Source organism: Seriola dumerili, unplaced genomic scaffold, assembly GCF_002260705.1.
Source record: "Seriola dumerili isolate Sdu_G_001 unplaced genomic scaffold, Sdu_1.0 BDQW01000331.1, whole genome shotgun sequence".
Classification (NCBI taxonomy): Eukaryota; Metazoa; Chordata; class Actinopteri; order Carangiformes; family Carangidae; genus Seriola; species Seriola dumerili.
In genome coordinates, this window is record NW_019174586.1 from 3,181,076 (window position 1) to 3,208,729 (window position 27,654).

Sequence of the window (27,654 nt, forward strand, 5' to 3'; positions counted from 1 at the left end):
TCAATATCACTAAATGCTAGCTAGTAGTAAAATAAACGTCTCACATAACTGTAACCAAGTATTTTAATAACCAAATGGTCAAGTCTCTTTGTAAAAATAATATATGAACACACATAACGTGTTTGAAAGTTAACACTAACCCAAACTTTGATTTTGTTACCTTTGAGCTCTTCCCTTTGTGGACGAATTTCGCGGGCATTTGTGAAAACTGTCAATCAAACCCTGTGCTGGCTGAAACCCAAAATATGGAGCTGTTTGTTTCAACCGTGAAATGTGAGTAACTATCCCGTTCACTTGGTGTAAACACTATTTGTTATACCACGTATTGGTTTTAAGACAGTTTAGGCGATAAACTGCAGTCCAACTAAGACAATTTACGCAACAAATTGTTGTCCTAATAAAGTTAGCTAACATAACTCAACTTCCAACCTAGCTAGGTCCCTAGCAGTTAGCAAGGTTACCATAGCTACCCAAGACTTCCACCCATATATGATTTATGCATTTTACCCTCATGTTTTACCGAGTTTAGTCTAAAATTAAGAAAAGTGAATTTGCTTTACATCGTAATACAGCAGTACACAGTAACTTATTATGGCAGGCTAACTAAGCCTAAACCTTTTGACACCATTACCTACCTTAACATGAGGGTAGTAATAACATTAAGGTTTAATTGATCCAATGAGGGTGCATTCAAATAACCCTGAAATAATCTTTGGGCATAAAATTAGCTAATTACCGAGGAAAAACAATTACATAATGTATTTATTAGGTAAACATATGAATGACTTACTGGTAACAGCTTCTCAACTTTTGAAGAGTTGTTCACTCTATTTTATATTGTTGAATACTTTGGGATCTGAAAAAAAGTCATGCATTTCGTGATGTTACAATGAATAACTACACTAAATAATCAATTAATGGTCAGTATTAACAAATTCATATATCATTTTATAAATATATGTTATACCAATAAAGATTTTAAAATTGCCATGAGACACACATTAGAAGTGAAACTGACTATTGAGACACTTCTTTCTACGTAATAGTGTGAAAGAGTGTTTTCCTACTCACTGTAGCTAACTGTTGCTCCACCTATACTTTGTAGGATAGTGCTTTTGTTGCTGACTGGACAGTATTGTTAAGTGGTATGTTTACTGTTATTTTCTGAGTCCAACCAGAAGGTAGTGATGAGTTACACATTTCTCATTTTGTCTCCCATGGTGAAATGAAGGTTGCTATCAGGGAACTGGGCAAAAACGATATTGTGATATGTGATATACTGTGTCAGACATCACTGACCACTTGTGGAGATGAGATGTTCTGTTGTTTTGTTGATGTACTGTTAACATGTGCATTTGCTTTTGTGCATATGCAGGTCTCACAGAGAACCTGTTGCAGAAACAGCAAACAGATTATGATGAGGTGATAGAGAAGCTCTTCTCTGAAGTCTCTGGCCTAGAGGATTTCCCCAAAATACCAGCTCTACAGGTAAATACAAGTGTGAGAGAGTGAGTCTGACTATAGCCCACAGTCCTGGCTAGGGATCTATGCTATGTCTTGTAATGCAGGACCTAAAATACAGTATTGAATGCTAACAAAGATATTTCACCCTGGCAGTTCTTTCTTTTATTCTCTTGAAAAGGGATATAGTTAACTTTTTGGTCTGGTTCTACCATAATTTACATGGCTGTTGTAACAACTTTTCATTTGGTCTATTTATTTACTAAGTAAACAATTGTTTTTTCTAATATAGCTTTATATCACCTTTATGTGGCCAATAAGTTGACTGAATTTTTAAGTTGCATGAATACTTCTGTTTCTTACTTATATTACAGTTTGAGGAGTGTGCCATCCAGCTGTGGAACTGGGCAGTCACTAAGAATGTGGGCACCACTATGAGTAAAAATCAGAAGGCCAAAGGTACACCTCTACTTACAGTATTTATTTTTAATGATGAGTATGATACTTGAAAATACTCAGACATATCATCTAAAATGTTTAAACAATGTTGGGATTGCAAGCAGGGATAGTCACAGTCATCTCACGACACATTCAAATGCTCTCACCTTCTTTACAGTGCGTCATGTCGCATGCAGTCTGCTGTACTGCTGTGAGCCTGAGAATCCAACAGAGGGCATTATCCGCAAGCAGATCCTGGTAAGCTTTACTGTGGGCACCCTCTGAGAGTGCTCAGTATTTCAGGGGGATAGGGTCTGTTTGTCAGTGTCTAATTTTTACAGATGGCCAGCAAAACAGGGAGAACATGGCTGGACTGCAAAAATTCTCAGATGGCAGATCACTTCCTAAGACTGGCTGTCAAGGTCAAGAAAAAAATTAACAGTTTCAACAAAGTTTATTAACAAAGTTTTGAGTAAACGTAAATGTGGTGTCTTCACAAATTACTCAACATACAATATCCCTAGAGCGTGGAGACCCTGTATAGCCAACTAACGTGCAGAGGTGATGGAGCAGCTGACATCACTTCATGCAAGGAGGATGTGGAGAAGGATCTGCTTCGAATTCTCTCATGCCAGGCAGAGTCGGTGAGCTGTGGCGCATGTGATGCTCAACACCTTCAATGTGAATATTTGTTCTTGTGATATTTGGCAGCTGAAGGAGTGCTATTCTGACAGACTTGCAGTGTGAAGTGTGAGACAGCTAAAATGTGAACTGAGAAACAATAAGATGGGAAAATCTCATCCTGTGCTAATAGGGAACGTTATATTGTTTGCTGACAAAAAGAAGTTCAAGTCTCTTCTACTTTACAGGCCTTAAGTCAAGGGAATAACCATGAGGCTGCGGCCTATATGCAGCGCTGTAAAGACATGCTGCTGCGGCTGCCAAAAGATGTAAAAAAAAAAAGAAAGAAAATAACTAACACTATAACAACACTACATATTGTTGTTTTGTACTTTTCATACATATTGTTATTGAAAGTGTGTTAATTGTGAACATATTTCCTCAATGCAGACTGCATACCTCTCCCTTATGTGCTACAACTTTGGAATAGACACTTACAATCTGAGAAAGTTTGAGGAGAGTGCTTTTTGGTTGAGGTAAATATCAAGATGTTTAATTCCAGTGGAGAAGTGCAGACAAGGAAAGCAGTGGGAAATGGTTTTGGATTGATTCCTGTTTTTTTCAGCCAAAGCTATGATATTGGGAAAATGAATGTTAAATACGCCCCTGGATCTGAAGTCCAGGTAGGATGGCGCAGTACAAAGTTAAGTTCAAGCAGTATGTACAATTTAAAATTGTTTTTTTTTTTTTTTTTTCCTAATATCTTCAATTTCCCTCACAATAGGCCAAGGTTTTGAGGCTCCTTGCTACTGTTTATTTAGAATGGGACTGTCACAGGTTTCAGGAGAAAGCTCTTAATGCTGTCAACTTAGCCAACAAGGTAGGATACAAGAAATCATTTTCATGTTGTAATATACTGTATATATATGCATTATGAAGCATGCACCTACTAAAAAAGAAAGCTCAGATGCTCTGTACCTAATTGCTGTGAAATTTGACAGGAATGTGTGAGCACTTCTGGGCTGTACTTAAAGATCAGAATACTCCTGAGATGTGGAGCCTCAGACGATCATATCAGAGGAGGTTAGTTATTACCAGACCTCATTGAATTATTTATACAGAACTTGATTAACATAGGCAGCAGTGGGGTGTCAGTGGCTTAGAGGTTAGAGAAGCACATTCAAGAATGAAATGTTGCTAGTTTGATTCTTTGAAGCTACTGGGAAAAAGTGGATTCATAAAAACTCAAAATTGGCCACTCATAAGTTTAATTCCTCCAGAAATATTCTAAGTCTCTACAATGAGTGTTAATGTGTGGCTGTGGGTGACTTCAGGAGTTAAAATTAATATTTAAAAGCAGATCATAAAATATGTTTTCAGGACTAAATGAGATGCTACAGTGTGAGGTTTCTCTTGAAGTGTGTCTGGGCACCGTGAAACTACTCATGTCTGAAGACAGGTAAAAACTTCAGCATCTTTGCTAGCGCTCTCTCTTGGCACATATACACATTTCTTTGTAGGCAAGCCCAGACAAATATTAGCCAACTCTGAATGATATCTGTTTTGATTTTCATAGAGAAGTGCTGGCATTTGAGTATTTAAAACGTGTGTGTCAGCGCTTTGAGTCGTCCCCTGACCTGGGAACTGCTCTTGTCTTGCACATTGAGCTACTGCTACAGAGAGGCAAGGAGCTGTTGGGCAAACAGAAGATAGAGGACATTATCACTGGTACTTTATTTATTTATTTTTCCATTCCATCTCTTGAAGAAGACTGATATTAATAAAAACAATATGATGAATTTTATGTAAGTAATGCACTTTAGCTGTGCCTCTGTATTATAACCATTTTCTACACCCACACAGGCCACTATACAGGAAAACAGCTGACTCCACAGGCCCTCACAAGTTTACATGTCATGCTGTGGGATAAGGCCTCGAAACACTTTGAGGTATGCCAAACACAGCCTTGTTTATCATTATTACAACATATTATATTGTCTACACATACTGTATGTATAATTATCAACATAGTGGCTAAGTGATTAGCACTGTTGCCTCCTAGAAAGAAGCCTGGTGGGATGTAGTTGGCCCATCTAACACTGGAGTTTGCATGTTTTTTCTGTGTGTGGGTTTTCCTTTGGTGCTATAGTTTCCCTAAAACACAAAGACATGCATGTCAGGAATACTCCTACACTGCATTTGAGCAAGGCACTGGCCTCAGAACTAGTGTTAGTCCCTGATCTCTTCATTGAGGCTGCCTACTGCTAATAAAATAGTTAGGATAGGTTTAATACAGAGACTTCATTTCCACACAGGGATAAATAAAGTATAACTTAATGTTTATATTTCTGTCCAGGCCAGGAACTATTCTGAGGCTCTGCAGTGGTATAACTACTCCCTGAGTTTCTTTAAGGCAGGTCAAATGGAGCCCAACTTAGCCAAATTGCAGAGGAACAGAGCTTCCTGTTTCCTGCAGCTGAAGCAACTGGAAAAGGTGAGGCAACTTGAGCCACAGCAGCAAGTCAGGGAAATAAATGTTGTCCAGTGGCTGCATTTGGTGGTCCTTGATAGAAACAGGTAGTTTGTCTGTGTCAACAGCTGCAATGGCAAGCACTCCTGCCACATTTTTACAGTTTATGTATATGAAGTATGTTTGCATGTACTGTATATGAAAACCTGTTTTCACTAGGCCAAAGAGGCAATTAAAGAAGCAGAGAGATGTGATCCTGACAGCATTTTCACTCAGTTCAGTGTTTACAAGATCGCCGTACAGGAGAAGAATGTGAAGAAAGGTATCCACAACACATTACGTTTGTAAAGCATATACAGTAAAGGCATGCATAGTAGTAGTGTTGCAGTTTAGTGACTGCTACATCTGAAGCATCTTTGGTGATGAGGCTGTTTATTTGTACCAGCTGCAGATGCAGTGAATATGATTGGACTTCTGTCCAAGTGTCCTGTGGCCTGTGAGGACAGATTGCTGGTATCTGAAAATGCTGCATCCAATCTCCTCAGTCTGGCTGCTCAGATTGCTTTGGAGGTAGCACTCATCATACTCGATTCTGTACACCAGTCGTCAAATTTGTGGAATTAATGGTGAAACAATTTGTTAGGTCTGGTGGAACTGTTATCACATTTCCCAGTCTTAATGTATTGTGATGTTATAGGGCCTCAACTTGCAGCCGATGAGGGATCATATCCTTGTCATTGCACTCATTCTGGCTGTACAAATAGAATTTCACTTAATTGTGATATTTGTATTCATAATTTATGATTAACATTTAGGGGACATTGCCTTTCCCAAACTACTATCAGCAAACATACTGGGCAGTGACCAGACATTAGCAATTTGTAAGGGTAAGGACTAGATAAATAGAAAATGTATGTGAATTCTATTTTTAGTATACTGTATGATTGTGATGAACATGACAGGCGGGCGGAAGCATTAATGATGATGAGGATGTTTGTCCCATGTGACAGAATGAACAGCAGGAAACTGCCATGAAGGCACTGGAGAGTTTGTGTGAAAACTCCAAAGATGAAGCTCAGGTTCTGACTGCTCTCAGGTCTGTGAGAACTGAAGTATTTTTTAAATATACAACTGGAGAGTTTAATAACAAAATACAATTTGGCTGCAGCAAAATTGACATGTATTTTATAAAAATCATCTCTGACATGAAAGTAAAATAGTAAGAGCATGAAGCCAGCATTTGTGTAAACAAAACGTGATGCTAGAGTTTCACACATAAAGTGACAACATTTAGTAATGATGGCTCATGTGCTGAGAGACTGTAGCGAGTCTGTTAGTTTTCCATACACCTCTATGATCCACTGACCTATATTCCATTGCTTCTCCTCTAAAAGTGTGTTTCTGTATAATACAGTTAGTAGGTGAAAGAAAGGAGGTCAACACCAGTTTCTCCATTCATTCTCCATTCATCTTTTTTTAGGTGTTTGGTTCGACTCGTGCTCTCCACAATAGAAAAATCAAGTGATGAGATGAGGTGAGTGGAAGGAAAAGTACTTAATAACATGCAGTTATATAGTATTATTGATGTTGCTTTTAATAAAATAAAAAAACAGATTTACATCTCTTACCTTCGCTCCATGAAGGAATGTGAGTCTGGATGTCCTGCTGCCATATCTAAAAATGGGTGAGTAGATAGACAACACAGGTGAAATGACATTTTGGGAAGAAACTACAGTATCTGTAGCTGTGCATCATATCCCGCAAATGTTTTGTTTGCCATCACTGCAGCTCTGCAGAAAGTTTCACATCAGTCTCACATGACTGTGGAGCAACGCACAGATGAAGCTAGCTGGTTCAGGAAGATTGGTACCAAGACTCACTCTTCTTGTCACTTTAATCTGACATGGTATGCTATCACTTCAAATGTTGGAGCACCTTCATTTTGTCTGCGTGTGTTCTTATTACAGCGTGGAACTCAGCTCTTCAGTGCGAGAGCAGTCCTGACAGAATGAGGGATTTCTTTGTGCTCTCTTACCAGGCAGGTACCCTTTATTGGCTTTGTCAGATGAATTAATCAATATCTACAGTAAGTGGGTGTAGATCAATAACAGGCATTTAACATTTTCTTTAGAAAGATAAACATATCAGTTTAAGAGTCACCACAATGATCCACAATAGTCCCATCCTGATACTTACCTCTGTCCTGACTTTCTGACCTTACCTTTATCAGAATTCCTTTTTCTTCATGAGAGGTTGTGCACGTACTTAATTTAAATACATGCATTCATGCCTGAAAACAGCCCTACACAATTAGAAGCTTCTGCTGTTGATGAGCAGATGCTTCAGAGGAACTGAGATGAACTACTTTATTTTAAAGCATCTAAAATCCTCAAAAATTGTTGTTGAATGAGGAGAGAATGTCTTCCAATTCTCTCCCATCACAAATTTTCCAGTTTGTCTTGTGCTCAAAACCACTGACCTTCAGATCACAAGCCACTATCTTTCTGCTTTTCTGAACCAGCCATTTTATCTTCGGTTTATTAAAATCCAAATCTAAATACTGTAATTACAATAATGCCATACTTCCATGCCTTAGTTTCTTTGTCAAATGTGCATCTCCACGACCCCGTAGCTCTCCCAGCTGTGCCCTCCTGATCGCACACTGCTCATGGGCCAGAAGACATGTCTGCTAATGGCTGCTGCTGCCGCTTTGGAGCTCTGCAGGAAGTCTCCTCACTCTGACCAGGTGTGCCACCCACTCCCTCTGCCCATATCCTACATTTAGCATCCTCTCTATTCACATGGATGGAAATTTACCAAGACCAGTGGAGAGGAGAGGTGACTAACCACATTACTGGTGCTGGCGTAGGTGTCTGATTTTAATCCTTTGAAGAGGAACCAAACACTAGATGGCAATGATGAATCTTGCTTGTTTTGTGTTTCTGTTTGGTTCACAGACCGAGGAGCTCACTCAGGCTCTGGAGCACATTCAGATCTGTTGGGAGATCTGGAAAACCCTGAAAGCATCGGGTACCTTGAGTTAAAAAAAAAAAAAAAAAGAAACAGTACAGGTTATAAAGAAGCAAATAACCCTTTTCAGATCTTTTGTAAATGAAAATGGATCTTAAGAAATGTATTCTCAACATGCACTTACAGGAAACTTCCCATTGGACCCCACAGACACACTGCTGCTGCTGTATGAATTTGAAGCTCGTGCTAAGCTGAATGACCCCAAGGTGGAGACAGTTCTGGAGTCTGTCCTGGAGCTTGAAAACATTGAAACGAAGGTGCTGGAGATCATTGCAGGTAAAAAAAAAAAGAGGCCTGGCATGCCTAAAGAAACATACATCCTAGTATTTGCAGTATGCTGGCATCTTTATTTTTCTATATGTAGCCTTAGCCATGGAGCCTCCAGCCCACTTCCCTCTGCTGTGCAAGAAGGCCTTGAGGGTTGCTCTCTCTCTGCACAAGAAACAACCACAGGCTGACCTGGCCTGCTGCAGGCAAACCCATCACTTCTCTGAATGAAAATACCCTTGACATTTCATTAGCGATCCATTTCCACAAAGTGCTTATTAGGATGAAAGGATTCTTGATTGTGAGACTGTTTTTGTGCCCCCATCTTAGCAAGTGTGTTCACAGCCTGATCAAGCTGTCCCTCCCAAGTGGTGTGTCAGAGGTGGAGGCCCATGTGCTCGAGGAGGTGTGGGACTACTATGAGGAGGCCCTGTCCATCATTGCAGCCGCAGTGAGTCAGTGCCAATCACACACCGCCATCCCTTGGCTCCCACCTCCTGTTCCCTCCAACAGAACTGCCGCCTGCCTGCTATATAATTAACCCCCTCTCTTCCAGCCCATGCCTGCCTGCTGTTCTAGAAGCCTCTTTTTATCAATGGGCTTTCAGCCGCACTTCAATTAGCAGATGCTTCCATTCACCACCCCCTTCCTGCCAATTTGAATGTTAATGTGCTGTACAAGTCATCACACTGCCGGTGAGCTGCAGCTCTGAAAGAGGCATCAAATTATTGAGACATTACACTGCTTTGGAGGCAGTGCATATTTCCCCTTTCATATTGAGTTATTACTCAAAAGCTGTGGAATTCTTTAGATCAAATTGAAAGCCCAAGATTAAAGTGTTGAGAAAAACATTAACATTAAGCATTAGTAAAGGTTAACATACAGTAAAGCATGATTGGATGAAAGTTAGTAATGCTACTCACAGGCTTTTACCCACTAAAAACACCGATTTCCTTCCATACACTTGGCTCAAGTGAGTCACCCAGGTGGCCTCCGTTAAATGGCCTTTTGAACATCTTCCTGCTCTTCTCTGTAGCCGGACGACTTCCCAGAGATGGAGACCCTGTGGTTGCTGACTCGGGCTTGGAACACAGGGATATTGCTGTACAGCCTGGCTCAGTATTCTGAGGCTGAGAAGTGGTGTGGCCTCGCCATGAGCTTCGTCTGCCACCTAGGATCCCTGAAAGAGAGCTATGAGACACAGGTACCAGTCTGGTGGAGAGGAAGGAAGAGGGATAAGGGAGACAGAAGTGGTTGTAGCAGTGGAGCATATTAGATCTTGTTTAATCCTGCTACTTAGGGAAATGTGCCAAAGGTTTTGGCCCAAAAAACACATGAGTTTTATGCAGAATAAGGTATATAACAATCATTGTAGCCAAGACCATTTTAACTTAAACAGTTGTGTCTTGTGTTCACACAGATGTCTGGTCTCTACAGTGAAATCCTGGACAGATTGGACAAAGCCAAGAAGAACCTCATCATGGAGGAATAATCAAATGGAAACAGGTCAGCTGTTGCTGCTGTAACGGTCTGTACTGAGGGCAATTTATAATTGATTCAGTTCCATTCTGTTCGTTGTAGCTACATGTGGTAAAATGTTCATCACATATCGCATATCGTATTGGTGGGGTGTCCTAGTTGCCTAGAGGTTAAGACACATTGTTTGATTCCAGCCTTTTGTTGTACATCACCCTCCTCCATGTCTCCTGTCAATAAAGGCTAAAATGCCAAATAACCTTTTCAAAAAAAAAAAAAAGTTCAATTGTCGTAATTCAATTTTTTAAGCCACCGAGTCAGTTAAAGCAGAATAACAAGCACATCAAAATCATAACTGAGTCACATATTTTATTTTCAAACAAATAAACTCTTGTCAAGTCCCAAAATAAAACCCGAACAAAAGTTGCAGGACTGTGTTCCCTCATGACTAGGACAGGGAAGACCATGAGGCCAAGTGTCCTGATAGGCTGTACCACCTGCAGTGACAGGAAGGAAACTACTGTACAATCAAAGGGTTCATGTTTGCAAGCACTTACTGCACAGATGTGCTATAACATAAACATCATCACCCAAAAGTACAAACAAGAACCCTGACCCCCCCACCCAAAAAATAAAAGCATACATGTCATCATTTCTCTCATGAGAACAAAGACCCTCATCAATTATACACACACAGAGGCATTCAGGTTCCATCTTGTTATATACCACAACCTCAGTGGAAAGAGTAAAATGAAATCAAGTTCTTTGGGCTTTGACATGGCTGACTGAGGTATGAATACCACACACATTGTTAACAGTCAGCTGTATTTCAGCTAAACACCAGAGAGGACCAATTCTAAACTTCTAATGATGTATTGATCAATGCTCCTGGTTTCTGTGATGTTGTGTAGGTTTCTGCCTGCATCTCTTTTTAATTATTTTACAATATATTTTTTAAAATCTATACACCCAGACACGTTCCACAATAAATCACATGTAGACAGGCCCTATTTGAGGGAATTGAATTCCCAAACTGACTAGTTAAGTGTTCCAATAGGCATTTGAAGAGAAATACCAACAATACAGCACATTTGTATGGAAAGTATATCTTAAGAGTAGCTCAAACTTTACTTACCTGACATTTGTGGTCTATAAAACATGTTTGTCCCAGTTTGATTCACACATGCATGAAGCACAGGTGAGGGGGATCTGCTGGGGGCTTATTTACATTGTACAGCTACCACACCCTTTGAAACAGTCTGCAAGCAGTTTATAAATGGCTCTGTTCCCTTCGGTTATTCCCTGAACTCTGGTTTTGACACAGGTAATGACAGCTGGTTTAGCAGTGGTGCCTGGCAGGTGGGCACACCTGTTCAGAAAATGCCTGCAGGTACAGGTGCTCTGTGGGTGGGAGAGAGCAGGGGACCCAGAGGTCTAGGTTACCACTTCTTGTTGGGTCTGGCTCTCTGAGGAAGAAAAAAAATCTCCTTGCACTCTTCAAAAAGCTGAGGAGGAAAGCGAGAACGTTCACAAGATCAGGGGCCACAGTATTCCTTCTTCAGATGTGCCCTCTCACATGCACACATTAACATACAGTGCCAAGCTCTGGATGGGGGGGTGGAGCAGGTCATTTCAATCCTGGTGAAGCCATGTTACAGCCAACTCAAAAGGTGACCACATCGATGGCCTTGAACAAGCTCCCCGCCTCACGAAAAAGATGCGTAATACAAACCGATTACACTGTTCAGTTGAAAACGCCTTTAACTATGTGACAGTACCTTGAGTACTTGTTCGTGCTATAAACTTTCTGTGTCATCACCCGAACGTGGCCTTTCAGTCGCAGGGGAAATGGTATCTGTACGTTAAGATTCCTGAGCTGGTCTAGCTCACCCCAGACGCACTACGAGCTCAACACAGTGGTTCAGCACCTGCCAACAACAGAATCATTAAGAATTCATATGTTTATAGATACACAAAGCATATAGGTTTAATCAAACCCAACTTTAGTGTTGTTTTTGGTAGGGGCACAGGGGGACAATCCAAAACAGGTTATATTGACTCTTTAATTGTTAGAGACACCCAATACAATTATTGTCTTGTTCTACCCGTTTTAAGGCCACCGTCATGGCGGCAGATAGGACAGTACCATGTGACCATTCAATCAGAAGAGAATCCTCTTGGAAGGCAGAGAGTGTAATAGGGTGGTCTGCTGCTCAACATGAGTAAGGAGGCTCTGGCTGTCCAAATTGTAATCAAATGGCCAAATTTCTTTTAAATTACACAGCAAAGAGGTTGAAATACAGGGGAGAAAAGATGCCCACAGAGGCGAGACTTTGTTTATCTATTGCACTCAAGTCAGGCCTCCTGGCAGTCGGAGGACACAAAAAAGTAAGGAAAGATGAGAAGGTTTCCTCGGTCTTCCTTGTCAATTGTGTGCAGCCTCCCTCACAGACAACAGGTAGTCACAAAACAGAATTTGTATTTGATGTAAGGCAGTTTGGTGTTTTGCAGAGAGCCCAGTTACACTTCTCTACCCCCATCCTTTACACAGAGCAGCTAAAAACCACAAGCAAAAAATCCCACAAAGAAAGAAAAAAACCAAAGAAGAAAAAAAAAAAGAAAGAAAAGAAAACAGCCCTCCAAATTGACAATTCTAGTGAAGTGTAAAATGTGTAGTTTTTTAATATGTAGTAAAATCTCAGTAGGATTTTATCGTTTATCTTGTGATTTCATAATATAAATGTAGAGATTCACAACGCATTTCTTCCTCTTGATCTCCCTCCCGAGATGTCTTTATCAGCTGCAGCACAGACAACTGGCAGACGACCAAACAGCAAGCTGGTTTGTGATAAATAGATCACCAGTTTGTAGGCTCCTCCACTAATTTCCTCAGTCATTATAAACAAGAGAGATGACTCCTTGAACAGTACCGTCAGCAGGGCTCGATTTTATCCAGTCTTTTTAGAAAAAAAAAAACAAAAAAACAAAACAAAAAAAACAACCCTTAATTGGTCTTCAACTTCTCATCTTGCGTGTCTTTTAAATGTGATTTTAATGAACATTTACAAAGTGTTCCAACTTGTATGATTTGTCTCTGTTCCCCTGCAACTTCTTTTTGAATCCCAACTCCTCTCTCCAGATTTCTGTAAAACATTCTGATCTTCAGTCAGTCCCAGTTCACAAAAGGATTTATTCCTTTTCCCTTTTGTTTTCATTTGACAAATTCCTTTGGAATGGCATTTCCAGTCTTGAATGGATTTGTTGAGAAACTCATGCAGGGGTGTGCACAGTCACAGTAATGGTGATAAGACTTCTTTTTCATTTAGAGAGTAACATAATGATGACACTAAAACTTGATATGAAACATATCTGCAAAAAGGAGGTGAGGAGGAGGGAGGGGGGGCTATCTGGGCTTGGGTGGGGTTTCTGGGAGGCAGGAGGGGAGCTCTGCACCGATGCAGAGGGGACGGCAGGGAGCTCAGAGCTTCTCTGAGGAGGGGATCCAGATGTAGGGACCAGACTGCTCCTCAATGATTAGCTTAATTTTGTTGTAGATCTCCTCTAGTGAGTCACCCTGTACAATAGCTGGAGACACAAACACACAGGCAGATATATTTGTTAGTTGCATCAGAAGTGGAGAAGAAACAATAGGTCAACTAATCGATAAGTAGAGAGAAAATTAATCTGAAACAACTTTCAAATGAGAGGATTTGCCAGTTTTTATTGTGCATCATTTCAAATTTAATATCTTCAGGTTTCAGACCACTGATTGGACAAAAGAAGACACTTGAAGGTATTACCGTGGGCTCTCCAAAACTGATTGTTTTCTCCTCTTTTGACATTTGACATGTAGTAAATGACTACTGTTATAGCATAACCCTGGTTATAGGACAAATCCACCTTTTCCAACGTATCTTTTTGAGTAACTCTTCTTGAGGATAGGAAACACTTGGTGGGAAAGTTTCCCTGAGATTAATCCAAGTAGACGAGCGTTCTCATCACTTTAGCCTTTTTCTCTTGTATAAGTGAAACATGAAATATGGTAATACGTTAAACCACATTTGTGCATCTTTGTACATCAGTCAGAGACTCACTCTCCTGTCAGCCTCATTAAGTGGTCAGAATCATTTTCTCTGACATTTTTCAGTCTTTTTGTGCTTATCATCTGTGAAAGACAGAATTTTTGGCTGTTCGACAGTTTTTTCCTGGTTCATTTCTGCTGTAAAGATGTTAGGACATGCTATGAACTTGTTTTCAGTCCGTCAGTTATTTCCTCAGTGGCAACAAAACACGTTACACAAGTAATCAGAAACTCCTGAAGGTTGCACTTGGCTAACTAAACACTAACTCTGAAATACCTGATATAAAAGGACTGAAAACACTGACTATCCTCACAACATTAAGGTTACAAACAACCCATAATGCATCACTCTCCGTAGAAGTAAGTGTTACACTGGTACTCTCTCCATTCAAAAAGAACGACCGATGATGCGATCACATAATTGTCTAGACCTCCAATGTAAGACGACTCACACGTTTTCAAACCTAATTTGCCCCCAAAAATTGGAATATAAATTAAGAAATTTTAAAGAATGAATCAATTGGAGCTGAAATGATTAGTTGATTAAACTGGTCGACATAAAATTAATCTACACCTCTTTCATCAATTAATTGTTTTAAGTCGTTTTTCAGACAAAAGTTCCAAACCTTTGGTTTCTGCCCTGTCATGAAGGTTTTCTGCTTGTCTTTGTCTTATTTTATAGGGCTACATTTTTCACAATTTTCTGACAATTTGTTAACCAAACAAATCATCAAAAAAAAAAAAAATAAATAACTGAGAGATCTATAATTTAAAAAATCATTAGCTACAGCCCAAATCAGAACTACAAATATTCATCAATGACCCAAGGCAAAGGGCCAGTTAGACCAACCTGTGAAATACTCTCCAAAGTCTTGCTCCAGCTTAACCGCCTTGTCAAAGACTTTATTGGCCTGCTCGTATGTCTGCCTCTTATTCATTTCCCTGAAAAACACAAGTGGTTCTAGTTATTACCACAGAAACACTTACGACCACTGATATCTTGATTACAGTATACAGCTCAAACTTACATTAGGGCTTCAATGGATTTTGGTTTGATAAAGATGGCAATCGGATAAAGTTGTGCTTGCTGCAGTCGTTTAATGGCATTCCCAGACACATCCAGAATGCAGTGTTTCCCCTGTAGGCAGTTAGAGTACGCTTTGTTAAAAATACTATGAACTTTTAGATTTTTGTCACACAAGTAGGCCACATGTTGAAGAAGGACTGATTGTGGTTCTTGTAATGCTGCAAAAATGAGTACTGGAGAGTAACAGGTTTTGGGAAAGTTGGTAGTGGAACATTAATTACACATGTCTGCCTTCCGATTTGGCAGGAAACCTAACATGCCTCTGGTTACAACCCAAGTATACACCAAACCCAATCTGGTAACCCAATCTTACAGAGAAACAAGTCTCAAAGCCTACCCTCTCCGCCACAGTTCTGACAGACAAGATGCTCGTCCCATAGAGGTTCTCATTGAACTGGCCAGCCTCAATGAATTTATTATCCTGAATGTCTTTCTCCATTTGCTCTCGCGAGGCCACAAAGTGGTAGTCCTGGCCGTCCATCTCATTCTCTCGCCTTGGACGAGTCGTATCTGCAGAGGGGAATGGAACAAGTTTATTTTCGCCACCGCTGTTATGGTCAGTGTACTGAGCAGAGCTGTCGCGTGCTGTCGACTCACGGGGTACACAGGAGCCAAACTTGTGGGGAAACTCTGAGATGAGGTCATCATTTATTCTGTCCTTCATTGGGCCCAAAATGATCACAGGCCTTGTGTAGTGGACTGAATTGGAGGTAAAGAAGGCAGGTGAAGATAAATGCAAACAAACAAACAAACAAACAATCCAAAGTTTGAATTATGTTATATATTTTTTTCAAATGTGGAGAAGCCATTTACTCACTTTCCTGTCGAATGACTGGCTCATAGGAAAGAATTGTGTCCTCCTGTCCCTCTGCAATAACACAAAATCATCAGAAAAATTTAAACTCATTTAAAAAAAGAATACAATAAAATACAATGTTATTCGTCTATGAAGGCAGTGAAAAACAAACCAGAAGGACCACGAGAAATGAAGGTGACTCACTTGAACTGCTTTCACTGTCACTTGTGTTGGATGTCAGGCATTCTGCAAAAGCATAAGAGAGTGAGTTGCACATAATCCCAAAACAGTAAAGCCACAGTTAAGTTCAAATAAATTCTCTTCTTAAGGGTGAAAAATATTTTCACCTGCCTCAAAAGCCATCAGGAAAAAAAGCAGCTTGTTTTTGAAAAACTAGGCCACTTGAAAAAAAAAAAGGGGATAAAGAAAACAGAAGTCTTGTCTGGTAAGGCAGCCACGCTCTCGCAATATTAGGGAAGTGGTTTTAGGTGCAAGCAATAGGAAATTAAGTGTTTCCTGTGACAGTATCCCAAATGACCAACAATTCCCTGGCCAATGTTTGCTAGTGCCAGATCTATGCCTGTGGTAGCGGATCTCATATCAGGGACAAGACAAAGAAAGTAAAATTACCGCCTCGTGGTTGTATGCCTCTGCCAACCAGTCAGGTTGCAGGAAATATGGTCATCTCCCCTTCCTGAGTTACAGCATTGAATAATGGCCAGTAGTGTTTTTGCAGAACGTTATGATCTCAAATGGAATTGACCTTTGACCAGTTGGATATAAAATGTCATTATTTTTTTCCTATTAGACACTGGTGTTAGATTGTGTCATAATTAGCGTATGAATACAGGAGATATGGCCAAAAACATGTTGTGTGTGACCTTGAACTTTGACCTTTGCCAGAATCTAATCAGTTCATCTTCAAGTCCAAGTGGATGTTTGTGCCAAATTTGAAGAAATTCCCTCAAGGCATTACTGAGATATCGCGCTCACAAGAATGGGACGGACAACGCAAAAACATAATGCCTCCAGCCCTGGCTGTCGCCGGCACAGAGGTATAAATATACAGGCGTTACGCTGTCCACAGGTGGGAGGCAGGAGCTGGCTGACTCAAGGGAAGTGGAGGAAAAAGTGTTTCCAACCTGGCATAGCGACGCTCTGGTGACAAATACATTCCAGCTCTGTTTGACCTTATCTGACAAAACTCTGCTAAACATTTATTATAAAGACCCCATGAGACGTTAAGAATAACAGTAACTCTCACTCATCCTCCTGTGGGAATGCATATTTTATATGTTCTCTGAATCTGAGTAGGCGTGTGTGTGTGTGTGAACACCCACATAGGTCCGCGTGTGTGTATGTGTCACTCTAAATATGTTTGGTTTAGCATTCCCAGCTGGGTCTGCAGTGACAAAGCATTTTTCTCTGAGCTTAGGGGACAGCTGCTTGACAGTACAACCACACACTTACTCAAACTCTTTGATCCATAAAAGTCATCGCTTAACCCTGGGAAGTCCTAGGTGTCCCGACAGGTGAGAGCAGAAACCAAAAGAAGAGAGCAGACAGGAAGAAGAAGAGGTTAGTGAGAGTTGGGGCAGAGAGGGAGAGGAGTGCTGTGTAGTGTTCGCCAAGCCCACTGACACATGGCGCTGTGCTGTACTCATTAAGCCTGAGCCCCACTTTGTTCATAGTAAGCCACGGCCTTTCAATTACACAAGCCCAATCCCATTAAAATGGGATTTTGACCTGTTAAGTGTTAAAGCTTCAGTCCAGTTAATGAGATTCTTCTTGTTGTGGGTCAGTGACTGACTGGAGAATTGATCAGGACTTATACAAGGAGTAGCATCACAGTGTTAGAAGGCCTGTGTGTTAATGCAGCCAAGAACTTGCGCACACACACACACAGCTGGCAGCACACACAGCTCGACACTCCTCTGGAGCCCACAGACAGATGCACAGACACACCAGAGAGAACCCCCACATCTCCCGACTTGATGCCGGCTCTGCATGCGGGGCATCTCTCTGGGACAGTGAGAAAGGGATGAGAGTGGTGCCATCACACAAACCATCCCTGGAGGTGAGCGGAAAGATGAAAATTGGAGAGACAGAACTGAAGCATGAAGGGGAAAGGACAAAAAACAACCCCCCCCCCCCCTCGATCACACAGCTGGTACTCACGTTCAGATTCCACCAACTCCTGCACAATATTCTCCTTGCTCTTGTAAAACGGGAACTTGCGTGAGAGGTTGAAGCTTTTTTTGCGCTTTACTTTGACTGGCTGTTTGTGTGGGTGAGAAGGGGGGAGGGGGCAATGAGAGGGTGAAAACAAAAAACAGAATGGGTTTCAATGAAGGTACTCAACACCCATGCAAAAAAAAAAAACAAAAAACAAAAAAACAAATGAAATGTAAACAAAAAATACACATCAAATAATGAAAATGAGAAGCAGGTAATGTATGAAAATGAATGGCATATCAATGTGAAGCTTCCGTTTACCAACATGTACTCTTTTCAATAAATTGAATCTCCTTGAATAATACATTATACAGATACAACATTACAACTGATTTATACTTCTACAAATTAAATCTGACAGATCTGCCTCTGACAAACGTGCAGACATTTTGTAAGTGCACATTTCTTAATATCATCGGGTGCATGAGCTGCGGAGGTTACAGAGACCTCTCATCTCCACGGAGCTCCTGTGTAAGCTATACAGTAATATGAGCGCTTTTTGTGCTCGCTTCAGTGAGCAGGTGCTGGTCCCTTTCCCACACTCAGGGGGAAGTAGGCCATCTCCCTGGGAGCCCAGCAGCAGCTCTGAAGACAGCCTCTCTGGCACCAGGACAGGTAGCAGCTGGTCCTCTACACTTACCCTGTTAGACTCAATCATCCCTGTCCTGGCGTGGAACTTGACTGTTTTTAACCTGGCCCGCTCTTTCTTCTCCACTCTGGGGGGAAAAAAAAAGGGGGACTATGTTTAGGCTGGGAATGAATGGGAGTAGTCATATAGCCTAAGCTTTGTCTGGCATTAGTACACTGCTGCAAATGAAAAGCGACTGTACCTTTTCTTGCTTGGAATGACCCCAATCTGCTCACTCTCTCCATGTGGTGTGACCAGCCTCGCCTGCCACCACTCGTCATCAGAAGCATTTATGACATGGAGGATATCCCCATAAGAGAAGCTCAGGCCTTGGCTGGGCAGGCAGCTGTCCCTCGTTCGATCATAGTCAAACAAAGCTCTACAAAAGCAAAAGCTTTGGTTACACTCTTTCCCTTCTATCTCAAATTTGTGTGTAGAGATTCCACATGCATTAAGATCAAATTACTCTGTGTCCACTCTTGGCACAAAATGGCAGTTATGAGTCGCCTGCAGTACATAATTGGTCCTTGTTACTCTTTCAATTACTTGACCTTGCATGTGGACTGTTACTGCGTTCAAAATATGTGGAATTAAGTTGTAGAATGTAAGACCTTGAAAGATATGTCACTTTTTGCATTTGACTGACTAGATAATAACATTTTTATTTAACATGCTACTGTACAACCATACAAACGTAAAGGTGGAAAGTAATGTCACATTGGACTGTAGACAACGTACATAAAGAATGTCATTGATGTTTCCACCTGACATCTCTACCTGCTATTGCCGCATACTCTCTACAAACACACTATTTATTGTCTGTGAGTGCATCACTGTCTTGTCAGACAGGTAAACCCATAGCCACTGCTGAAGGTATTACCTGGCAAGACCTGCTTTACTGGTTTTAAAGTTTCCTTGACCTACAAGCCTATATCTTCAGGCCATATACCATGGTCCAGTGGACAGGCAGGCTGTGACCAAAATGCATTTTCCTCCTCTGTTAAAAGATTTTTGCCAAGCTATTCCTGCCAACTGAAACAGCACGTGGCAATAGGTAGACAGCACTACTGAAACGGTCCTGATGCTATCGGGCGGAAGCCTTTTTGCGCGTGTGCTTTAAAGTAACACAAGAGCACTTTCAACATAGGTTGGTGAGTGATTATCAAATTCCTAGCATTAACCATGTTATTGCACCATGACATACTTACAGTGTGTTTCAGCGAGAGTGTGAGCACATGTGACACTGTGTTTGTGTTTTTTTCGAGTGCACCTTAGAGGTTTAACGCCTCCACATTCCTGGGGGTGGGCTGGGAGGATATGGCGGCTCCTGCATCAGCCGGCTAACTAGACAGCTTTTCCAACATAACTGTGGGCTTAGTCACCCGCACAGGAGCAGGCTAGGCTCTACATGCCTCATATGAGCCAGTCTATAAGAGAGGTATGAGTCAGACTAACACTCCTCTGACTATAGCGTGTGTCCAATGAGATTACACCTATATTCTTTTGATACATTCGGGTAAGGTCCATTGCTATTGAACTCAGGCTAAATCAATCTAGTAATGTAGCTATTAGGCTTAGGTTAAGTGAAGCGCATTAGTGCTTCAGCAGAAAAATGGGGAAGCACTTGGACTATGAAGTTACATCACACAGTCCTTTTACCTTGACCCCCGTGAGTCCTTTGTGACTTGCTGCATTTATGTGAGCAGAAGGATGCCACCTGTTTTAATTCCTAAATGAGCCTCCATCCAGTCTGGCAAGCGGCCCAAAGTGTCATAACGCAGGTCACTCTGACAAGCTCCCCTGTCAATCTACATTACACGAAGTAGAATCAATGTCGCATGCGGCATCAAAACAGGGAATGCCTGTCTATCGTTTTTTTTTTTTATGGTGATGAATACCATCAACCCAATGCCCTAAAATTAAACATTATCCTACAAATAGTATCAAGTTTTATTGTATGATCTACGCCATGTGTGTCATCCTGTTGTACTCTGACAGTGCGGCTGCTTTTGACAACATGTGCTTTCAGGCTTTATTCTTCCCCACAGGCAGGTAGAGGTTTATTATGCAAGAGTGTTTCTTTTGACAACAGATCTTAGAACTTGATGTAGTGAGTGCAAGCATGAGTGTGTGTGTGTGTGTGTGTGTTCCAGCTTTACCTGACATAGAGAGACCGTTTCTCACTTGTGCGCAGGGAGCCTGATCCTGAGCTCATGCTGCTGTTCATCATCTGCTCCCTCAGGTCGTGAATCTTGGACTCAAAGCGACTATACTCTGCAATGTAAGAAACAAAACAAACCGTGTCAACAGCACCCCAAAAACAGGTCCTCTGGAATACAATAACCCTTTGGGCTTTCAAGTTGATACACCCAGAGTTAAGGTGGTAACATGTCAAACTATAATGGCACTAAGTAGAGCGCATACCTCTGCCAAGGCCAATTGATTTTCTTCCGCCAGATCCAGCTTATGATCTGGATTTGCACCAAACTATACAAACTCGTAGAGCTCAACATCAGAACTATTCTTTTTTTAACAAGATCCATACGTTACTTTCTGAGAAACTGAGAGAATGTCCCATCTTGCAATGTTAAGGAAAGTGATAAAAAGTTCCTGGATCCAGTCCTTTAACCTTTAACCAAAACATAATGGATTCTTCCAGGGCCCATGACCCATCCCCTTCAAGTTTGGAGCAAATTGTTTAATTAGTTTTTGCATAATCCTGATGACAAACAAACAGACATGGGTGAAAACACAACGAGGTAATAAAGGAGCCAAAACAGTATTGGACCCTGCCCTCTTATTTCACTGAAAAATTGTTGGCAATCTTTGTGTCTTACATTGTGCTGCAGCGAGCTGGAGTGAATAGAGGGAAGGTTCAGCGAATCCTTAGGCTGATTAATGACCCCAGGAACAGATGGTTTATCACAGATCTGCCTTACACATCCAGTAATGTCTCATGTCAGGTAATTAATTATACAGATTAATTAAGTTCAACATGGGCTCTTTAGTGTGGTTAAAAAAAGGGAAGGCCTCCAACAATTTCAAATGCATGACCATTTGTCATAGGTGTGTAAATCCAGTTGCTGCTCTGGAGCACAGGGATGATGTATGAATCCACCTGGACCTCCTCATTAAGAATGCTCTCATTAGCCTGCTGTGCGCAGCGTGCTCTGTGCCCAGGCTGCTGGAACAAGCTAGGCCACCACACCACACAGCACACCGGCTAGATAAACAGACCGGCAGATGCAGCTAGAAAAACAAGTAGACTAGGTCGCTCATGTGATCACACAAAGGAGGTGTTAGGACTGTAAAAGGGCAGCGCTGTGAATGACTAATTTTGTCATATATCAAAATGTTTTGACAATTTTACACTTTACAGTGCTGATGAAAGGAAAGTCATTGCAGTTAGAATTAGTAAGTGTTAATACTTCATGTTGCACTGCTGTGCTCAGAAATTTGGCTGTAAACAACAGCCTAGAATCAAATCATTAATGGCATGCGATAACGTACATTATTGCTCAAGTAAGACAACATATCTATGTCCTGATCATAATGAGGCTATAAAAGAACCAGTGCCAGAGAATATCGTGCACATTTATTCCACGTATTCTTTACTGCCATGCCTGTAGGGGTTGACTCCTACCTTACAGCTTAATCATCCATAGCTGGCAACACTTCCTGTAACGTGAACAAGAGATCAAAGTCCAGAGTCTGTCGAACAAGTAGCCTTGAAAAACAAACACCCATGCCTACAAAATGATTTCCAAGTTAGTCCAAGCTCCTGGAAAATACTGGGCAGGTGCAAAAACAAGCGTTCCCCCCCCCCAACCAAAACCTAAAGGGGATTCAAAGCAGAGACAGATCCTGCCCCAGGCCTGGTGACGGCTCTCCACCCTGGTCTCTGTTCAAAAGGTTAACAATACAACAGAGTGACGCTGCAAGGTGAGGTAACCAGACACCGCCTGACTGCCTGTAACCAACAGCAACGTCCTAGCACACCTAGAACAGGGACAGCAGATGCGGAAACAGTCATTCAGACTAGTCCACTTGGCTCTCAGGCACAGGAAAGACGAGAGAATGAAGCACAAGAAGCAGCAGCTTGGGAGGTGCCGAGGGACAAGACAAAGAGTAGCTAAATAGAGAGAGCAATCTTAATACCCTGCTTCACAATAGCACCAACCTGAAGGGCTGGCTGAGAGCTGTGTCAGTGAGATAGTGGTTTGAGTAGCACAGGTGGTAGAGTTAAATGCTTTTCTTGTTCACATTCCAACATCCAAATGATTAATTTCAATACTGTGGACATTCAAGAGGAGCAGGTAAAGCACTACAACCAGTTTTAAGCTTCTGTGGGGAGCTGGATGCTGCCGCCCCTTGTTGGTACTGATGACATCACAATGCAAGGAAATCTGCATTACAATCATCTATGTAAAGTACATCACAATATCTGTGTAACTGAGTAGGAAAACACACGATAACCAGTCTCTCAAAGCCACAGACCAATCAGCAACACATACTTCCTCTCTGTCACTAAAGGAAGTTTAGGAGGGAAGGAAGGGTTCTATTTCACAGAAAAGGAAGGATACTCCCAGTCCAAGAACACACTGCGATACTGGTGAATGATTATCATCAACCACGTCAAAAGGTACCAACAGGACAACAACACTTTATACTGACACGTAAGTTATGTATCGACTGTTTGTCCCACCTTAAATATCAAGCACATGCAGTAACAATAACAGAAACAAATCTTTCCTGGATTGTGAGAAAATCAAAAATGCAAATGCATATCATTTCCCCTTTCTTCCTTCCTTTATTTCCCGTCATCTACCTACAATCAGCTATCTCATAAAGACACAAAAAACTGTAAAATTAAAAATATTTCAATTCAAGTTTTTACTTCATGTATATTCTTAAGTTGACAAGGTACACCTATAAAATAAACAGCAGCAAATACACTCAAAAAGGATAGGCTACCCTTATTATCTGTTGACACCTTGTTACAGGTTTTATTTAAGGACATAACCATATCTGCCTGGTTAAGAATGAGTCATGTGCACAGTCAATTAATAAATTCTTTATGGCAATCAATCCAACATGAATTATTCTCTAACGTCCCTACTCAGAATCACACCTTTGAAATGCTGAGAAAAGGGAGTCCACAATTATCAACATTAAATGTCTGTCCCTTAAAGCACTTAATACACAAGAGCTAGCCTATATTTTTAGGAGTGACCCACAGGAAGAACAGACAGCTAATAGAAACTGGGACTATTCTGTATCTCTCACTCCCACTGCGTGTCCTGATTAGTCGTACAGCTTTCTTATTTTGGGGGACGGTCGCTTCACTTTTGATCCAGTTATGCAATGCAGCAGGCATGTACATGTAATGCGAGAGTGTGTTATGATCTCAGGAATAGACGAGCCAGTGAGCACACAGACCCCAATAGAGGAACATGTAGACCTTGGCCAAACTATGTCTACAAACCTCTGTAATGCATACTGGTGTACGTTTAATGAGGGCACGAGGAGTTTAACATTTCCTCCACAGCCCTGCTCCCATTTTCTACATGCAAAGATTTTAGTGTAATTACACTCCTTGATATTGTGAAAGGCTAGCAAGTGGATACACACCCTTCACCTCAATTCCTTCAAAATTAATGTGAGTGAAAGAGACTTGGTGATGCTCCAGTAAGCCACTGAGAGTCAGAGGGGCTTCTGCTGCAGCATGTGTGCTCTGTTGTGGCTTCTTGTAGTCTTCAGTACTGGCCTTCCATCAGACGTCTGTGGACGCCCGGGCCGCAGCCCCTGAGATTAGTCTCCAGGCAGTTTGCCCGACATAAACTAGCATTCACCCTCCACTTCCTCCCCCTTACTGACTGTCCTTGTACAGCTCACAGGGGGTTCCTCCTGCTCCAGACTCAAACGAACGACATACACTGCTTTAGGATGCCAGCAGATTTACTGGCGACAGATCTCAGGTCACCAGTGGGGATGCAGGAAGTCAATAATTTGCCAGCACTCAACTTGTGTGTTTAGAGTAGTTATGCATTGTACATAAACAGATAAGTGTCCTTCACTGGGTTACAAAAGGGGTGCAGAGCTGAAAGCATGATTTGGTAGGGAAAACAAAGGTTCCCTTCAACTAACCACATCATTATTCAAGATGCTGCCTGAATGGTCTGGCATGCGAGACAACATGAACTCACATGGATAAGAATGAAGCATTATAATCAGCATTTTGGGGCAGAAGGAAAACCTATACTGCAATATTGAGTTAGCTTTGATCTTAGCCTGTGTCTTTCTTTAGCTTAGCTCCATGCCAACTGACTGATCCTGTTTCACCTTCATTTCAATGACCTTGGAGCATTATTGGACATTTATGGCTGGTGTTTTATTAAAAGTGAAAGGAATATGGAGTGAGAGCATGCTACAACTTATACCCCTGCGCATTCCTGTCATAGTCCAACCTGAGAACTCAGCCTAAATCTAAAGCTTACAATATCCCTCCCTTTGTTTTTATAGCATTTCTGCAGCAAGTACACATGAAAAGAATAACAAAAACACTGAGAAAAATGCAACTGCCAAAGTAGCTGTAATGCACAGCCAATCTATAATTTACTATTACAAAAACAGAGTGGAGACACTTACAGAAATAAACTCTGTTAAATTAGATAAACACTTACATGGCTAAGCAACACGTAAATTCTGCTTTAGTCAGCAAAGAAAATGGACTTGTGGTCTGAGAGTCTGGTGCGGCAGTGAAGTACAGGTGTAATTTAAACATAAAGAGCTGAGGTTCACAGGTGAGGTCACTGTTTAAACCACCACCAAGCTGACACACACCTGTTTGACCACACCTCTGTGTCCCCACCTAAAATTTTAGGTTACATAAGAATAGCAAAGCAATTACCAAAAGTGACTGAATGAATCCTGCTTCCTGTGAATTACAACATAAAGGTACTTCATCTGGTCTTAAGTATTAAATCTAAGAGTCAGGAATAAATTAGACATAAAACCAAACGAATGGGGATTCCAGGTAATGGCAGGAGTGTGCCATAGAAGCGGCTGTATTAACTACAGTAGGGGTGAGGCTATCACATGTCTGCCACGGTAACTTAACATTAATTTCAAGGCCGATTTAATAGTCTTTTTGAACTTGTGTTGTCACTTGTAGTAGGTTAATTCTTGCTTTTTTTAAGCAGCTCAGACATAACTTACTTTATATAGGCTACTGTAACTTTACTTTTAAGTACAACTACAGGTTACAACTAAAAGGGGCACCTACCTCTCCAACTACCTCGGTACAGTCGTAGCCAAAATAAACAATTTCTACTGTTCAACTCACACAGTTGATGCGGTTTCAATCTGTCAATAATTTCCACTATCTCCCCTCCTCGTCTCACCTCAATTAAATGAAACTGTAGCTATTATTTCGCGGTCTCAGCCGGTAGTTTCTTCATCCAGCCATTAGGGAGTTCATGCTGCTTCTGCTCTGCTGCTGTTGTATTCGAGCCCATCCCCCATCCCCCATCCACACAGGCTGGCAGACAGATAAAAGTTTGAAGTTTTTCCGTTTTCCACCTTCACTTTCAACGCCTTTAAAAAAAAAAACTTTCCTCTGCAGTCGTAATGGATGTAGAGCTCGTACTTTCCGTTTAGTCTCCTCTTTCCATCGCTGTCTGGGTTTGTGTCCACGAACAGCGGCTGGCTCTCAGGGGCTCGCAGTTTGAACAGGGAAGCACAACAGCGGTTCGTTTGCCCGCCTTGCAGCTTTAGCTCAACACTTCAGCCTGCTAACACAAGTGCCGCCCCTGAACCTGAATACTTCCTCAAGCGAGCCTATCAGGAGCGCAACCGGGGTAGCAACTGGAGCTTATCACGCATGCACCGCCACACCAGGTATAACTGACTTTCATTGCAACATTAAAGGATACGTCTGTTGATATTTTGCGGTTTTGTTATTGTCTACAAATCCCATTAAATGACCAAACCAACAATGAACTGGTCATTCTAACAAGTATTGTCTATGTATCCATAATCTGTTTATTCATATGTACCATACACCTCCATAGCTGCCAAAAAGGCATTAAAAAATGATAGTGAGCCACATATTGCTCTGGTTTATATGTTCCTTCATTACCATGAAAGTGGGTACTGGTACTGTGGTTTATTTTGAGTCAATCCCACATATGTTGTCCTGCTGCTGAGAGTACTCACTAGAGCATGTATTAATATATTAATCCGCCACTGAAAATAGTTCACAACAAATACACAGTTTATTCTCGTATGAGTAACGTTTGCGGAAAAACTAAAGTGGCCAGCCACTTCAGGAAAATAATGAGCCTTATTTAAAAGGTTGGCATTAGATCCCAAGGCTCAGGGGCAAATCTCTGGAGAAGAGAAGTCTGTCTTCACTCTCTTATGTGTTTCCCCTTATCTTAAAGGTTCCTTGTGGAATTATGGATCTGTTTCTCTATGAGTGGGTCCCCATTATCTTGTGCATGCACATGAGAACACTCACGCACACGCACTTGGGTGACACTGATGCACATTACTGTCAATACATAGGAGTGGATCTTACATTTCCCACTACAACAAGTTGTGGTTTTACAGGAGGTTATGTCTTGTCTTTCCCATGAGGTTGCCAGACAACCAGCTGAGACTCTGAAATGACTGCACCTGGCCAAGTGACAGTCAGGTACATAACACCCATAAAACCTCAATGTGCTGTTTTTACGTCTTGATTTTTGTGCAGACTAAACAAACAAGATACAACATGGTAATCACTGATCTTTAGAAGTGCTGCTAAGCAGATTTTCTTTTGTTGATTTTTGACTGTTGGTGTTAGCTTCATATTTACCGTACAGTAGTGAGAATGGTATCGATCTTCTGACTTGGGAAGAAGATCGATACCATTCTGTTCAAGCCCAAGTTGAGATAACTCTTCATAATTTTCTGAGATTTTAATGAGCTACATCCAGACGACCATTAAAACTGTGAGTTCAATATCCATTTTGCCACAATATCATGAAGTATTCATGTGTGATTGGAGCCTGTAGGGTCT

At 41.3% G+C, this 27,654-nt stretch overlaps 2 protein-coding genes across 8 annotated transcripts in view; one reads left to right on the plus strand and one right to left on the minus strand.

The window, feature by feature from the left end:
• The first annotated feature begins 245 nt into the window (after positions 1-245).
• On the plus strand, positions 246-9,779 carry tex11 (testis expressed 11). Its single transcript, XM_022760352.1, has 29 exons — positions 246-273; positions 1,376-1,488; positions 1,836-1,920; positions 2,078-2,157; positions 2,241-2,321; positions 2,424-2,543; positions 2,769-2,849; positions 2,971-3,056; positions 3,146-3,203; positions 3,305-3,400; positions 3,522-3,603; positions 3,901-3,979; positions 4,097-4,248; positions 4,384-4,469; positions 4,877-5,014; positions 5,210-5,312; positions 5,436-5,560; positions 6,001-6,086; positions 6,471-6,524; positions 6,634-6,674; positions 6,779-6,856; positions 6,958-7,028; positions 7,623-7,736; positions 7,948-8,020; positions 8,147-8,296; positions 8,385-8,493; positions 8,618-8,738; positions 9,324-9,491; positions 9,708-9,779. Exons 1-29 carry the CDS (start codon positions 246-248, stop codon positions 9,777-9,779), a joined length of 2,730 nt encoding a protein of 909 aa, XP_022616073.1.
• Positions 9,780-10,119: 340 nt separating this feature from the next.
• The window catches only part of dlg3 (discs large MAGUK scaffold protein 3), a 57,853-nt gene continuing 40,318 nt past the window's right edge, over positions 10,120-27,654 (minus strand). For 2 of the 7 annotated variants that reach the window (XM_022759831.1, XM_022759833.1), the window contains 11 exons: positions 20,750-20,864; positions 18,793-18,969; positions 18,603-18,678; positions 17,906-18,005; positions 15,932-15,973; positions 15,749-15,799; positions 15,529-15,630; positions 15,269-15,441; positions 14,873-14,982; positions 14,695-14,786; positions 10,120-13,348 (listed from right to left, as the gene is read on the minus strand). In XM_022759831.1, coding sequence (XP_022615552.1) covers positions 13,242-13,348; positions 14,695-14,786; positions 14,873-14,982; positions 15,269-15,441; positions 15,529-15,630; positions 15,749-15,799; positions 15,932-15,973; positions 17,906-18,005; positions 18,603-18,678; positions 18,793-18,969; positions 20,750-20,864 — 1,145 coding nt within the window. In that variant the 3' untranslated portion in view covers positions 10,120-13,241. Of the gene's footprint in view, positions 13,349-14,694; positions 14,787-14,872; positions 14,983-15,268; positions 15,442-15,528; positions 15,631-15,748; positions 15,800-15,931; positions 15,974-17,197; positions 17,244-17,905; positions 18,006-18,602; positions 18,679-18,792; positions 18,970-20,749; positions 20,865-21,014; positions 21,102-22,233; positions 22,446-25,993; positions 26,339-27,654 lie in introns of those variants that run through there. The other 5 variants (XM_022759835.1, XM_022759834.1, XM_022759836.1 and 2 more) reach the window with 5 other exon arrangements.